Raw genomic sequence first — 16780 nt, forward strand, 5'->3', positions numbered from 1 at the left:
TCTGCCTCTCTGTCTCTCTCTCTCTCTCTCTCTCTGCCTCTCTCTATCTCTCTCTGTCTGTCTCTCTCTCTCTCTCTCTCTCTCTCTCTGCCTCTCTGCCTCTCTGTCTCTCACTCTTTCTCCTCTCTCTCTTAGTTTCTCTCTCTCTCTCTCTCTCTCTCTCTCTCTCCCCCCCCTCTGTTTTTCTTCACACACACACACACAGACACACACACACACACAGATGCACATACACACACACACACATAGTTGTTTCTTTTGCTTCCATATTTGCAATATGCAATCATGTGTTCCTGCTGAAGTACGGTTCCTTTATTTGGGAGAGGGCTGGTCCTCTGAATCCGCTCTCTCCCAGCCAGGTTGTTTCTTTTCAATCGGCATTCCACCGGCCGCGCTGGACTGTCACGATGCCGAAGGTCAGCCCTACTTACCGGGCCTGGGTCAAATAATTATTTGAAAAATTTTCTGAGACACCCTGGAGGCACAAGACACATTTCTGTGGGACAGAACAGTCCTCCTCTCAACTCTTCTTTCATTCCAGTATTTTTGTAGACATCTTACTTAGATCCGCTACTCAGATGTTGGAGGCTGAATCAATGCTCCCAATCAACCAGAGGTGTCGCTGTTGTGCATGTAGGGAATAGACTGCTAATCCCTCCCTCTCCAAGTGATGCTGAGAGCAGAAACACAAGGCCCCCTCTGCACTAAATGACAGCCATACTAGAATTTGTTTTTGAACTCAAAAGTTTAAGCACCACCATTTTGTGGTTCAGTATACACATAATGTTGGTCGCATGTAGGCACAGTAGCAGAATGAATGAATGAATGAATGAATGAACGAATGAATAAGTAAATAAATAAACAAAGATAACACTTGCTTCTTACAGAAGAAACATGCATGATGAATATTGACACATTTTACTGTTTGTCAGCTATTTACACGTGTAACCAAACACCTTCAAACTTGCTTTGTGCACTGTGTAATATGTTAGCATACAAAATTGTTGTTTTATTGTTGCAGTGTTACTCCTGTATATTCCTTGAAAAAGTTCATTGATACTTATAGAAAGAAGAAATAAATAATAAATGTATTACAAATAGATACAGTAGTTAGTTTAAATGGCATTTTCAATCAGTTTTATACACATTAGTAATGGCATTTTGTATGAGTCTTATACACGTTTGACATTTTTGATGGTTTTGTTTTGATCCATCTACTGTCTAGGGTATTTCAAAGGTAAAATGTATTTAAATGTGAATGCGCCCATTTCCTTTTTTAAATTTTATATGCAAGGCACAGGTTATGCGAACGAACTTTCAGAATCTAAAATTTTTTCATTTTTACAGATATTTATCGAGTGCTCGGACAGAAACGGGCACGGACCGCTGTTCCTCTCTTCGTTCGTTCGGACGTTCGGTTCCTGCACTTCCCGCCGTCTGACATGTGGTGTTTTTGTGGTCCCCGAAATTTGAAGGGTGCTCTGCTCCTAAATGTGTTTTATATTTCCCGCAAGTGTTAAGAAAAGGCTCCTTGCCTTTCAGCAGCCGGAGCACTTTGACGTGAGTGACTCCGAACAAGCTGTTTTCTATTAAAAGGTTACTTTAAAACACAGGATATTGGATGGAAATAAACGCGCTTTCAGCACACTCGAAGGTATTTATATTACACGTCACTCTTTTATATAGAAAGGTGTGTATGCGCGCGTGTGTATATATATGCACGCGTACATGTGTATTCCCTGCTTTTTCCTAGTTTTTTTTTTTTTTTGCTGTGAAATAGATTGTGAATACGGTTCTTCTGCGCTCCGTGATTTATCGTCTCCCTGCCGCAGCAAACTAGGATGTCTCTGCCCGTAGGAAGCAGGAGAAGTCGTTTACGACCGGGCCGATTTTATTTATTTATCTTTCCCCCCCCCCCCCCCATCCCCCCCACCGTCGCGTCGGCCGTTCCGTTTTCGCGAACGTGAATCGCTGGAGGGGAGGCGCTCGGCGATGTGCGGGTGTTTCGGGCGGAGGAAACGGTGCGGTGATCTTTCTTTCTTTCTTTCTTTCTTTCTTCCTTTCGACAAAGACAGCAATAGACGGACGGAGCCGTGGCGGTTTAATGGCTGGCAGTTTGCTCCCTGAGACCCCTCGGCCCACTTCAATGGACCCACTGTGAATTCATGATTTATTGGCACTTCTATGGGAACATTTCATTTAGCCTGGCTGCCGCTGCAGCAGCAGCAGCAGCGACTGGGTCGGCCCATCTCCTGTTCTACCAGTGCCGGGAGTTATTTATTGCCTCCTCTTTATATCAAGCGACAGCCGTTCCTGTTCAAATTAAGAGGCTCGAGACTCCGTAGTGTTTGCCAGCAATGGGCTGCATGCATGCGGCGAGGCCAGGATGAAGTAGCCTTGTATTGAGAGGAGCTTCAGAGGCGGTGGCTCATCAATTTTAAGCTTGAAAAACATTCGGAGGGAATGTTAGGAATTTGTGCGTTTCATCGAACGTCCACCTCGATCCAAACTGCCGAGGGGAATTGGAAGAACCGGTGTGTTTTATCAAAGTCGAGCCATAACACGAACAACAATGACAACACGATAAATTTCTACTCAGGAATTTCATCGATCAATAAAGTTCATCAACAAAGTTCAGCAATATTGAAAACTTCCCTGTGACAAAATCACAATATCTACCAATTATCGATATTTTGAAACATTAAAAAAATATTAAATACTGAAGACGCAATTTCACTTCCATCAACTGCAGTTTCAGTGACAAAGAAAAAAAAAAAAAATCAGATTGTTACCCATAATCTCCCTTTGGCGTGTCACATGACATCAGAACATGTTTAAAGTGTCAAAAACACGGTCAGTGTGGCCGAGCTCTGGCCAGGGCAGGAGGTGCTTCCTGGAAGTGACACGGGGGGGTTGGGAGATTGAGGGTCGACCTTCCCCTCTCTCTCCAGGTACGAGCACCCCCCTCCCCCCACCCCACCCCACCCCATCCTCCCTCTGCTTTGTCCCTCTCCTCATCGCCCTCCGCGCTGTTTCCAATCGGCGGGCGCATTCCTGGCATTCCGGGCTGGTCGGCGGGCGGGGCCCCGCGCGGAGAGCTCTGACAGATACGCGCCCGGCGATGATAGGCGGGGTCACGGGGCTTTCACTTATCTCCCTTTCATGTCCGCCGGCTGCTCCGCATTTCTCAGCTGACCCCAAAAACAACGTCTTTCATTCCCTCGGCCCTTTAATCGCTCCGGAGCACGGGGCGGGGGGGGAGCCGCGGACCAGCTGAAACCATTCAGTCAGTGAGCAGTTTCGGGGATTTATCTGAGTGACCCTACTTCTGTTACACAAAAAAACTCCCCGCGAAAAACATTTACGGCTATTAATGAAATTAAGACTTGTGTTTTGGTTAATGAAAAAAGCCTTTTTTTTAAAGAGTAGTTTAGCTCGGAAAAGCCATTTTGTGTGGCTAAAAGAAGTTCAAAATACTGTATCTGCAACTTCTGTATGGTGGAAATGAACTTTAAGATTATTACTGAACCCATCAAATACAAAATGGCGGAATAGGCAAACAGAGCATGTAAACTGGCCAAACCAACCAAACACATTTTAAAAGAAAAGTGCTTCCGTTTAATTTTTATTTTATTTTATATATTGTCAAATGGGAGAGCACTTATTTGCTCCATATCTACTGTAATATAGTGCATAAAATATGTAGTTAGTTGTGTTTAAAACACAAAACAAAATGTTTACCCTTTTATACAAACTAGTCTCAAGTTTAAAACCTACATTGTATCCACTGTGTGGCTATGACGTTAGTAAATTGGTGTATCAGGCGAACTGGTTACTGTCCTTCAGTCATGTATAGTCTTTCTTCCAGTTAGCATGTTAGCCATTTCAGAATGTTACAGTGTTATTTCTTCAGCCTGGCTACTATGTACCTTTCATGCTTGTAACGTCTTAACTCGCTCCTTCTGTTTGTCAGGGTGATTTTACTTTTTGAATCAAATTCTGCCTTGTTTGTACATTATTTTGGCAGTTTTTATGTTTTCCATGTGTTTTTATGACTTGTACCAGACAGCTCGCTTTCCATTTTTCTGTATTCTGTCAGCCACTAATTATGAAAACCTTTTTTTTTTTTTGAATTCATCGATACTTTTTCATAGTAGCCTAAAGTCAGCGTTTGACATGTCTTTGAGTGAATTGAGCTTGCAGCCTTTCAAAATAATAACGCCCTCTCCCTCCCTGCCAAATATGTATATGGAGTCAGTTTTCCAGTGGTCAATATGGCATGCTTGGGTTATGTCTGTTAGCAGACTTTTGAAATGACTTTCTGTTTTGTACATCACTGCCCCGGCTCTATGTTAGCACTATAATGAGCGCTAGCTCTCCCTGTAGTGCACCTTTCTAACGCAAGCTCGCCCTCACACAGTTAGCTTTCCAAAGGAGGAATTAAAACTGCGACTTAGGATCGTCGGACTTCTTGAATTAATTTTTTTCATATTTTGGGGGAAATGAGTACAGGGACTATTCAGAGATTTTTAGATGTGCTGTATCACTTTAAAACATTTGCCCTAACTGAAGAAAGAACACAGTTTTTATCATCAATCTCAATGTTTTATTCCAATGAACGGCTGTAGAACTAACACTAACCCTGATAGGAGAGTTTTTTTTATTTTCAGGGAAATTGAATGGAACTGTGAAGTAAATTATATTTATGAAGCCTATTTATTATTAGATTTTTTATTTTTTTATTTTTTTACTTCCCTTGAAGTATACCCTTAGGGTGTGTCTCTCCAGTTCAAAGCACTTTCAGCACAACATTGCTATGTGCATGCAATTAATACCAACGTGTCGAAAATGTCAAGCTTTCATTAACAAAGACGTTTTCTCTGTTTGAAGCCGTTAGCCAGAGATAAAATTATCTTGAGAATCTGTCCAAAGGCCTCGCTAAGACTCAGGCCACATCTGCGGATAAAGCCTTCTCTGTTTGCAGGCAATTTGCGACGAAAATAGGCAACCAGCTATGTGACAACTTGGTGGGGGCACTTTTTTTTTTCCTGGAGAAGCACTTTTTAAAAAAGCAGTACTTATACAGGGAAGGGGTGAGTGTGATGACCCGGATAATAATATTCTCTGTCTGTCTTTATAGATTATCCAGTTTTATTTATCATACCCTTTCTGTAGGAAAATTGGTATGTTTGGGAAACTACCTGCAGTGTGTTGTTATGAACAATGCATTTTTTTAAATTAAAGTTTACTATTAACATCATTATTTATGTTCTGTAGTTGTTCAAACACACATATGACATTTGGCTGCATTATTTTTGATTAAAAGTGGGAAAAAACCCTTTGAATCGAAACATATGTATCTGGACTTGGGAATGAATGGCGAGAGAGAGATTATTCCTGATATTGGGTGCTATAGGGCACCTACCTATAAGACCTCAAACTCTACGTCTAGTGCATGCTTTTTGTATTACCTTACTGTCTTTCATAATGGTAGTAGCCTTGAATATCAGTTTTCTGTCATAGAATTATTTCAGAGTACATTGTTGGGGGGCAATTGTGGTTGAGTTCCCACTTTAAGGATCGTTCAATCTCGTTCTTGTTTTGGATGGAAAATTGCTGATCATAGAAACGACTATAACAGCAACAACAACACAACAATAAAGGCATAAAATAGAACAATCAGGCCTTTTTTTTTCTTTTTTTTAAACATCATTATGTTTCAGATTTCAGAGAACAGCTTTTGTTGCGCTTTCTTGCAGATTGTATGAGTTTTTTTTCTTCAAACCCGCTGCTTTTTGTCCACGATGGACCCGAGCACAGAGGAGAGAGCTGCCTTAGCGGTCGCAACGGGAGAGGAGAATCGCAGTCACGCGGTGACGTTTCGAAATAAACAAACCACTTGGTCCAGAGCTTCCCCATTGAAACGCGCATCACGCGAAGCAACGGCAAAGTGACACCAGTTCTTCTGCGATGTCGTGCACTTCAGTTTTACTCCTTCGCAGAGGACACATCGAAATTGGTAATTGATCTTTCAATCGCTGACTAATGATTGAGCAGGGACTGTGAATAAATAAGCAAACGGGGTTAAATCAGATACAAACGAGCCGCGGGTTTCCGAAGTGTTTTCTCTTCAAAAAAGATCCTGGGATCATCCCCGTTCGGCGCTGTGAACTTTCTCTCAGTTTCTCATTTGCGCCGCTAAACTTTTAACTACGCAATTACGACGGGGCGCGCGGGACTGCGAGTGAAATGGATCGGTCCGTGCTGATCGTTTGGATTTAATTTCCACTCTCTTTTCTGAATGATTATGGGGAGATTGCGGCGGATAACTGGATTTTATATTTGATTTATTGAGATGCCCTCAGTTTTTTTTTTTTTTTTTTTTTGGTTTGGTTTAATTAATGGAAATTGTAATGAACTTGAAGTGATTATCCATTCCGGTGATTGATTCTTGTCATTTATTGCCTCTGATTTGTTCGCTACATCTGGGAGAGAGTGTCATGCAGCTAACGCCGAATGTCACCCCTCTATTGATACATAAATTTTGATTGACAGCCTCTCTAAACTGTTTGGAATGAATATAATCAGCTGTGCCTGCGAGTGTGTGTGTGTGTGTGTGTGTGTGTGTGGTGGGAAGTGGGGTGGGGAGGGGACGTGGTTATGGGAGGCAATCATTAGGAGATGTGGGTGGGTGGGTGGGAGGGTGGGGGGGGGGGCATATCATATACGCTATAAATTCTGTCATTTCCAGCTCACTCTGGTAATTAAAAATCAAACCCTCAATGGAAGAAGAAAGCCTGGGAAAGCAGAGGCCGGCTGCCTGTCCAGTGCAATAACATTAATACGGGAGGAGCGAGTCAAGCTTTAAGGAGCCGCTGTTTCCGCTGCACGCCGGTGCACTGAGTCAGCCATTACGGCTCAAACCTTCTGCCTTTCGCTGAGAACGAATGAGCAAAACATCAGGCGACACGCATCAATCTGGCAACCGGTCATCGGTTCCAGTTTCGGAGCGCGCGCCACGGTTCAGTGGCGGTGTGAGAAAGGGGTCTAATCTGGGAGGAGGAGGCCTGGAGATGCACTTGCATGTTCAAACCCCCCCCCCCCCACCCCCCACCCCACATGCTTGGTACTGATCAGGGGAGCGCATTTACATCAGAAGGACATGTGGAGGGGAGGGGGGGTGGGTGGTTGATCTTTTGGCAGAGAGCGAGCTCTTCAGGTTCGTGCAGCGCTGGTTTTTGAGCTTTCTCTTTCTCTCCCCCCTGCCCCTACCCCAACCCCCCCCCCCCCCCAGCTCCGCCAACAGAACCTGCGGTGACCTGCCGATCCAACACTTTCCCCAACGGCTTCTACTGCAGCTGGCACCTCCAGCGCCCCACCAACATTCCCACTGATTTTGAAGTGCATGTCAAGTAAGGCTCGTCTTTTCTCTACGTTTTTTTTCCCTCTGTGTGCTCTCTACTGAAAATGACTGAGTGCCGAGAGCCATAGGTGTTTGAAGTCAAGCCTGGGATCTTCAAGCACTGACACTGTCTGCATTTGATTGGTGCTTTATTGCCTAATAATCTTCCCCATAGCCTTCAAGTGTTGACTGTTGTAATCTCACATGGGTAGATTATGACAGTGTGACACTCCTGTGAGTCATAGGGTAAGATATGTCTTAGGAAAATAGTCACTGATTAAAACAGTCCTTTCCTAAGTGCAGATTTTCTGCTTATGAGCCAGCGGTAAGCTATCTACTGGGCCTGTTCATAAAATCCAAGAGAGTGCAAATGTAACTCAATTTCAGAGCAGGTAGCACTTCATAAATATTGTAGGACTGGTAAAGCATGTTTCACTTCAATTAAAAACGAACATATATTTCATTGTGGACTTTGCAAGGGTCTGCACATTGCTACGTGGCACATTGCTCCATTTTGAAACTCAGACCTTCGTAATACTTGATTAGAGCACTTAAGAGCGCATTAATAAGTCATAAACGACGTATGGTGGCTGATTCGGCTCGATATAATCTGTCCATCCGTTTAAATATTAAAGCCATTTGATTATGATCATTCTGCCAGCAGCCCCGCAAATAATGGACGCGCAAAAGCTGTGGTAGAACGCACTCGTACCCTCATTAAAGGGCCGGCGTTGGTGATGCTCTTCATGAGAAGGCAAGGCGTACTGTGTTTTCAAAGGAGAAGAATCACTCCGGGGTTTTAGAGGAGAAATCACATTTGGGAGTGTTTTATTGCTGGAGGGCGAGGAAAGGTGATGAGGGAAGCTGTGAAGGTAAGCGTGGGCCTCCCCTCTCCGGCCAGATGGTATCCTTGGGGCTCGCCCAAGGCGCTGCCAATTCCACTCTTTAATGTGGCCGTCAGCAGATTAGCAGCGCAGGTTGCATCCCTCTTGATGCTTATGCTGATTCCACTGCAGCAAAGCATAAGAAAGCAGCGAGCGTACCAGATGGCCAATGATATTCTGACCCCGAAATGGATTGATGGCTTCTCATCGTCGAACGTCTGCGATTGGAATATATGAAGGACTCCGTGCCACAACACAAATCGCCGAATCACAACGTGACTCCTCTGTCTTCTTCTCTTCTGTTCTCTTCATCTTCTCTTCTCTTCTCTTCTCTTCATGTTTTCTTCTCTTCTCTTCATCTTCTCTTCTCTTCTCTTCAACTTCTCTTCTCTTTTCTTCTCGTCTCTTCTCAGACACAACCAGAAAACCCTGGAAGTCCAGAGGGACCCAGTTCACAAGAACCGGTGTCATGTGAAGTTTCCCCAGCTCTTCTCCACCTTCAAGTACAGGGTGAACATCACAGCGGTGAACGCACTGGGCAGGGCATCCAGCGGCATCTCCTTTGATGATTACAGCATAGGTAGCGTCCGCTCGTGAATTATTTTACGCCGAATGATAATGTGCGTGTTTTTTGTTGTTGTTTTTTTCTCTGCAGAATTTTGGTCTTGAGTGTTTTTCAGAATCATCTGCGTCCCTTTCCCACTCAAGCTGAGTTCAGATGTGAAGAAGGCCGCGGTGGTTGTGGTCGGGGAGAGGGGCGTGGCATTTGGCAGATGAATCGTTTCTACACTAAATACTTTTTTTTACCACAATCCCATGTGTTTGCTAACCCTTGTGAAATGTTCTACAGACCTATGCTGATACTCTCGCTGTGGGTCCGGGATAGAACGAATAGTTTCAGCGGAGTAATCCGAATGTCACTCTATGATTAGCCAGCCCATTACGTGTCGACTAAGTCAGGTATATGAATCTTAATTTAAAAAATAAAACGAAAACACCGGCAAAAGTGAGAGGTACCCAGCACAGTAAAGAAAGCGTATCTTATTTAAGCACGAGGCCAGGAAAAATGAGCTTTGATTCACGGAACCGTATTGAATCTGAGCAGACTCTGTGCAATTCGAGCCTCGTGTGTTAGCCTCCATAATCATTCACCATAGAAGGCTTTTCTAGGTGCCCTGAACATCTGTCTCCTGTTTGTCTGACACGGAGACATCTGGAAACCGCAGCAACTGCCACTTATTGCAAATTACACTAACAGGCTTTTCCTCTAATGAGCTGCTGAGGCCTCTCTGCTGCAGCAGAACCCTAGCAGCACCCCACTACAGCGTTGCCGTGGGAGGGGGGGGGGGGGGGGGGGGATTGGAAGAGGCAGAAAATTCTGCGGTCCGCGGCGAGTAAATGAAGTGTTTACATGCATGGCTACATACGTCCAGGACGGCAATAAAAATGCTAATGCCATCTGGATCGCCGGATTAACTTCGGAAATATTTTTTTCCGCGGAGCGGCGTGTGGAGTTTTTAACTTCCCCCGCACGGATTTTAACGGCGGAATGTGTCCCCAGCTCTGAGCGTGAGACTCGAATGCTCGCTGGGAAGTATTTAAGGGTCGCACTTGCGTGGAAAGACAATGACAGCGAGGTAAATTTAGCCTTGCGCCTTTACGATAATTACCTTTACAATTTGGCATCAGTGCAGAGGTGGCATATTGCATGGTGTCTAATGACATGACCAGACCTGGGTCAAATATGTATTTGTTTTGGATTCAAATACTTTTCTGTGCTCGGTTGATCTTGCCTGTTGTAATTGAGCCTGCCAATATGACCAGAAGACGGGATTTGCACTTTTTGAGAGTATTTCATTGGTTCCAATACACCAGACAAGATCAGTAAAGCGTAGAAAAGTATTTGAATTCGAAACAGATACATATTTGACCCAAGTCTGGACATGACATTCAACGTATGCAAAATAGGACAGGCCTAAATAATGTCCAGTAGTATTTAGTGTTTATTTCTATCATTTAAACCTCAAAGAGATAGTAAAGTCCTGAAATATGTCCCATGACAGAATGACATTCCAAACGATCCCCAGTTTTCTCGGAATCCTTTCTACACTGTGCAAGTTCATGAGGTTTCAGTCGGAATACTATTTTCCGATAATCGAAATTCCTCTCGCTCGCGATTATGTGACTTTGACGGTCAGTGAAAAGGGATCATTCATTTGCGCTTAGCCTCGGTCACATGACGTCGGTTTAGCGCGGCCCTCGTTCTCAAACACAACGTCGGCTGGGGGGGCGGGGGGTGGGGTTGGGGGGTCAGATGAGGATTTGCGCAAACACGCTCCTCCCCGGGGCCGCCGCGGTCCGGCGAGACGCGCACCGTGCCGCCGTTCAGCTCCTCCCCCCCCGGCGGCGTCTCCCAGGCCCGCCGCGAGACCACGACCTCCTCGCTCCCCATTCCAGAGGTGAACCCCCCCCCCCCCAAACCCCCCTCCACCCCGCTTTGAAGACGGATTTCTGCTGCGCCGAAAAACACATTTATTTGCGGAACTCGGGGGAGCGGGCGGGTGCCGAGGTCGTTTCGAGAGCACAAGCGGCTATTTCGGGGATGACTGGAAAGAGTCCTGCGGCTTGTGTACGCGCCGTAAACGTCCAGTACCGCACCGTGCCTGCCCTTCGCTCACCGATTACGAGTCGTCTCTATTAAAACCAGGCGTGCTTGTTTTTCTTTACTGTTGTGCTTTTGTTGGTATTTGCCTACCAGTTATTTTTGGTATGGCATCCTGTGTTTTTGCCGGACCCTAGTGACTGGCCTAGAGCAGCCTTTGTCCGTAACTGAGCGAGTGAGTGAGTGAGTGAGTAACTGAGTGAGTGAGCGACTGAGTGAGTGACTGAGTGAGTAACTGAGTGAGTGAGCGACTGAGTAACTGAGTGAGTGAGCGACTGAGTAACTGAGTGAGTGAGCGACTGAGTAACTGAGTGAGTGAGCGACTGAGTGAGTGACTGAGTGAGTAACTGAGTGAGTGAGCAACTGAGTGAGTGAGTGAGTGAGCGACTGAGTGAGTGAGTGAGTAACTGAGTGAGTGAGTGAGTAACTGAGTGAGTGAGCGACTGAGTGAGTGACTGAGCGATTGACTGATTTACTCAACGCTGTTGAAACGCATGTGCGCGGCAACGCAGTAAAATTTCCGCTGTTCATTTAACTCCAACAGAAAGTCCCACTGTGGATTAACACTGTTAGAGTTGAATTAGCACTGGACATTTTCCAGTGTAGTGATGCACCTACACTTTGCGAACCCACATTAAATGCAAGATTCCTACTGTTTGTGTGCGAAAGCATTTCAGTATTTTCAAAGCCATAGGGAATATTTTGATGACAAAACACCAAATATTTTCAATAGAGCTATAAGCAACTTAAAATATATATACATCAGTGATAGCATGCTTAGAATCAGGTTCATATTAATCAGATTTGATTGCTAAAGCTAATGTTTCCCAAAGAAATGTCCCAAGGTTTTTAGCCATCTTGTGTGGAATTCATCCGGCTGTTTCATTTGGATAATCACTGACATGACATCAAATGATTTGGCTTATTCTTCCCACAGGTTAGTGAATGGACCCTTTCTTTCAGTCGTCCAAAATAATTTCCTTATAGGCTCATTGGAAACCAGACTAGCTATTTGGTGACCGAAAATGTGATGTGCTTGATAAAAAAATAAAATAAAATAAAAAACATTCAATCTGCGGGCCCAGGTGTGTGGTCCCAAACGAGCCGCGCAAGCACAGATATTTGGCGTGATAGAAGCTACATTTGGTGCCATGCTTTTTAAAAATGATTATTATAATTGACAGAATCCATTGCCCAATTTAGCTCGAGGTCTCATTGACTCTTAATGGGGAGGAAATGTGTTCTGGATCCTGTGGGGAAACAAGGGCGCAGTACCATTTATGACCAGAAGGGCGTACGCTACAGTTCATGGCAGAGTAATACCCAGGGCCCAGCTCAACCTGCCTAGTCCTGTTCATCCGGTCAGCTATATTTCCCTTGCTGTATATTAGCTCTCAGGCATTTTTCCCCCTCTGTAATTCCTGCAGTGAAACCTGACCCTCCCGAGAAGGTGGTGGCCACGCCCGTCCCCAAAAACGTGCGCCGCTTGGAGGTGACCTGGAACAGCCCGTCCACTTGGCCCGACGTGGAGAACTTTCCGCTCAAATACTTTCTGCGCTACAGACCGCTTATTCGCGAACAGTGGCAGCACGTGAGTGTTTTTTATTCATTTTCTTTAGCAATATTCCGGCATGTTCTTACATACATTTTTTCATACAGTCACAAGATTACCTTACATTTTGTCATTTACCAGTCACTGTTATCCAGAGCAACCTACACAAATTAAACTTTTTGTTATAGACATACAAGCCATTGATATAGTTAGATATTTTTAGTGAAGCGATTTAGGTTAGGTGCCATCCTCAAGGGTACAATGGAAGCATGCGAGATGGGTATCAAACCCAAAAACTTTGAATGACAAACCCAGTTCCCTAATAATTATACTGCAGTGCCACCCTGTTCATGGGAACAGGGGGTCTTTTATCACATAATATTTTTATTCTTCTCGTCAAAACTTTGATTGTCCAGTTGTGTTTTTAGTCCCGGAAATACAGTATTCCCCAAAACCTGGGACGGCACTGACCGTCACGCACATACCCCGCAAAACCTGATGCCACTGTCTGAATTCCGTAACGGACACAGAGGGGATTAAACGATGAGACCTCGACGCTTCTACCGTACAGTCACATTCATTCACTTTAAAGCACGCGCTAGCCGTGAACTTCGACGCGCCTGCTAGCCTGGTTAAGCCTACCTCCTGGCGATTCGTTTCACTGGAGGGAGTCGCAGCAGAGCCGAGGCTGAAGCCGGCTGTGCTAAAAGTCACGCCGCTCGGGCCGCTAATCTGACTGATGAGAAATCAATTTATATAGATGCTCCGAGCGATGCGCGCTCGCCTTATAATTGGCTTGGAAGTCTTCATTGGCCTGACACGGGTTATAATCGTCAACCTTTCATTAATTGGCATATAAAGGACTGATTTTGGGCCCTGACAGCATAAAGATCATGGAATATTTTTTTTTGCTAGGGCCCCTCAGAAAAGTCAATATGGCCACTGCGCTACTGCTGTCATGTTCAGGGGGGGAATTAGTCTTGCAAATATCATAAGATCAAGGAGCGTATTACAAGCAGCCGCTTCAGTTCATTCACTGCATTAGTGAGACGCAGATTAAATATTTAACCCTCAAATCAATTTTTACACTATAAATCACCGGTAGAAAGAACCCGATTCGCTTCATGTCATTATCTGAAGATTGTAGAGAGGTAAAAATAGGTAAAGATGGTCTAGACAGGTGTCAAAGGTGCTCCATAGAGTTCAGCAACATGGAAAAAAAGGAAAATATTCTTTTATCGGGATTTTCAATATTTACTGGATGTTATACATGTTTTGACACATCGTCAAAGCGCACATTATTAATTTGCAGTGCCATAATAAGCTATACTGTACTAGTTAGGATTTCTAAATGTCAATATTGTTACATGTCTAATCAATGAGTCAACGATCCCAAGCTTTAGAATCATAATTTAGTCTTTCCTGCTACCTCATCAACATCATGTGTAATTCATAGACCTCATTTTCAAAAATGAACTGTTAAAATATTCATTTATGGCACCTGCCGTTCTGTTAAGTTTGCTATCTAGAAAGTTTTGTATGGCTTTCATATTCTGTTTTTGGAAATAGAATATTACGCATATGCAAATGATTCCCACAGTGTCTTAAGTCAAGTAATCATCTGTGACTTCTTCGGTTTATTACAGCTGGCTTGAATTTCATGCTACTTTAAAAGAGTCAAATATTTGTAAGGATAATAGAACTGTTTGTTTTTGTCCCAATATTTTGAAAACATCTTGGATTTTCACGTGAACCGGTTGGCCTTCTCCACAAGACTATAACACTGTTATTAGACTGTTGCTCTGTTGACATAGTTTCCATGCCTACCATTACCGCAAAATTACAGTCACATGATTGAATGACTGAGTCTTTTAAAATGGGGGAATATATCAAAATATCACATTATTACAGCAGACATTTGATTGTTAATCTGTCCAATGTGTTCATGTCAACTCATATATTTACCATATATAGCATAAAAAGTTGGGTAACAAATATATCATGAGTGTTTATCATTCTATTTATATGTAATATCGTGTCTGGGTGTAGATGCCTAGACAATATATTCAATAACTATTTTTCTAATATCATAACCCTCCGAATTCTTGTATTAAGCAGCATATTTATCCTCTTCTGTAGACAAGCTTATATACAGTATACTACTTAATAGGATGACAGTCCCAGCCTTGGGTCAGCTATCGTTCTTTGTGCTTGCACCTCATCAAATTAACTGTGTTTTCATCAGATATTTACACCTGCGCCTTCTGCTGTCTCATCTTCCCCGTCGGAATAAGGCCCTTATTGTTGACCAGTTGTTTGTGCCACTTTTAGAACTTCAATTGTGAGTCACCCAGTGGGGTTGCGAGACACAGACTGCAGGGGCGGCTTTGCTGAAAGTAGAGTGCATCACTATTGATCTACACCAGGGGGTGGAGAGGGAAAGGTGGGGCGGGGGGGGGAGTTCCGGTCTTGGATGGCCAGTGTGTATGCAGGTTTTTGTTTCCACCAATTACCCAGGCTAATTCAGCTAACTGGCTGAATAGACCAACACTGGTTCAGTCATCCATTGGATCACAGTAATTTTCATGTAGGGACAGACTTCAGCTGTCATCCACGCGCTTGTCAAGAAATGCAGCTAAATGCCTAACGTTTTTAAAGTAATTACTAATTAAGTAATTAAGGGCAGAAGTTGGCATGAAACCCAGAATACGGATACGACCCTCGACGCCCGCGTCTGATGCGCGCTGTGCCCGGCTGAGTTTCACTTACTGCGTGGAGCTGCCCCCTGTTGGTTGTTTCGGTCCGTTTGGACAGGCTGAGCCCACCGGCGTGGCGCGGCACGGCACGGCATCGTGGCGACGGCTCTTCGACAGCCCGCCCCACGCTCTTTCGGCACGGCCGTTTCTTCAGACCCCGGCTTGCCACCCCCCCCCCCCCCGTCCTCGATTGCGTCGCCGCTCGCGAACGGAGAATCGTCAAACTTAAACTTCGCTTGCCTTCTCATTTTATCTTCTTATTTTCATATCTGTGGCTAAAAGTGTATCTGGTGTCTCTAATGGATTAATGACTGACTGCATGCGAACTGCAGCAGGAAGCCGGCAGGAGGTGATTAATGAGCCAGACCATAACAGCTTGTCTGAATTCTCAAAGACCATCTCGGCTAAGGAATTCGCTGTGCGGCGGCGTTTGATGGACGCAGATTTTACTTTTTAAAGCAATTACAGTCGTAAAAAAAGGAAATGCAAGAATATAGATCACGCCATTTTGTTTTCCTGTTTTGAAAATGTGCTGTTCATTGATTTGTTAACTGTAGTCGTGAGCGCGTTTACTTTGACAAGTACTTCCCTTTTAAAATGTAATTCTTTCTCGTCGCTTCACTCTGGAGTCTACTTTGTAACACACTTGTGAATAATGACTGATTTACCAGTATTGCTCTTAATACTGGTGATCGGTGGATTACGCCAGAACATTGTCATTACTTTTAAAAGATGGAGGACTGACATTTGCAGTGTTTAAATCACAGATCGATATAAAAAGCAATCCTGATGATGAAGCCACAGGGAGGTGAGCTTGCACCACACAGAGCAAAAATACAGCCAGTTTACTTCCCCCATTCCAGAACACGAAAGACATTGTTCAACCTGCAGAAGAATCGATGAGAATCACGTCATTGGCCGATCCGTTCTATGTTTCCTGGGCCTCGTTGGAGCGGGGAACACTTCAGGAGAAGCCGGCCGTTCCTGAGAGAAGTTGTGAAAGCTGGCGATCTCTATAAAAAAAAGATATTCTCAGTGCTCGGTGCTTTGAGGTTGACAAAGAAATGTTGAAATAAAAATAAAATACTGCCGAGAGTGACGCACGGCATTTAAAAAACATTTAACCTGTAAGAAATTACTTTCATCCACAACGCATTTATTTTAAGACAAGCACGCCATGGGAAATAATTTAATTTAAGCCCATTTCTTTTCAAATTGTATTGCAGTCTTTTTTAAATGTCCCTGTTCCATCAGAGAGTACAGCCTCCCATTCAATTAACTTCTAAAAATGTATTGCAGAGAGCAGTTGAGGTAAACTGTGTATCGAGTGCACTGTAGGAAACGTTTATTGTTAATTTATATTTAACTGGCGGTGTTCCTTTTTCTCTTCTCAAAATACAGTTTGGTGGGCTCAGCTATCAACAAACTTTAGGAGTGTGTGAGGTTCAAAAGTTAAAATGAGCTTACTCATGAAACTGATGTGTATGGCTCCGCCCCGTTTATGTGAACTTCATGTGATTGGCT

General features: G+C 44.1%; 1 protein-coding gene across 7 annotated transcripts in view; it reads left to right on the plus strand.

Moving 5' to 3' along the window:
• Positions 1–16780, plus strand: part of LOC118213119 (ciliary neurotrophic factor receptor subunit alpha-like) — a 172084-nt gene that overhangs the window by 133215 nt on the left and 22089 nt on the right. For all 7 annotated transcript variants that reach the window (XM_035391820.1, XM_035391819.1, XM_035391822.1 and 4 more), the window contains exons 4-6: positions 7295–7412; positions 8700–8866; positions 12376–12539. In XM_035391820.1, coding sequence (XP_035247711.1) covers positions 7295–7412; positions 8700–8866; positions 12376–12539 — 449 coding nt within the window. The remainder of the gene's footprint in view (positions 1–7294; positions 7413–8699; positions 8867–12375; positions 12540–16780) is intronic.

Source organism: Anguilla anguilla, chromosome 14, assembly GCF_013347855.1.
Source record: "Anguilla anguilla isolate fAngAng1 chromosome 14, fAngAng1.pri, whole genome shotgun sequence".
Lineage (NCBI taxonomy): Eukaryota > Metazoa > Chordata > Actinopteri > Anguilliformes > Anguillidae > Anguilla > Anguilla anguilla.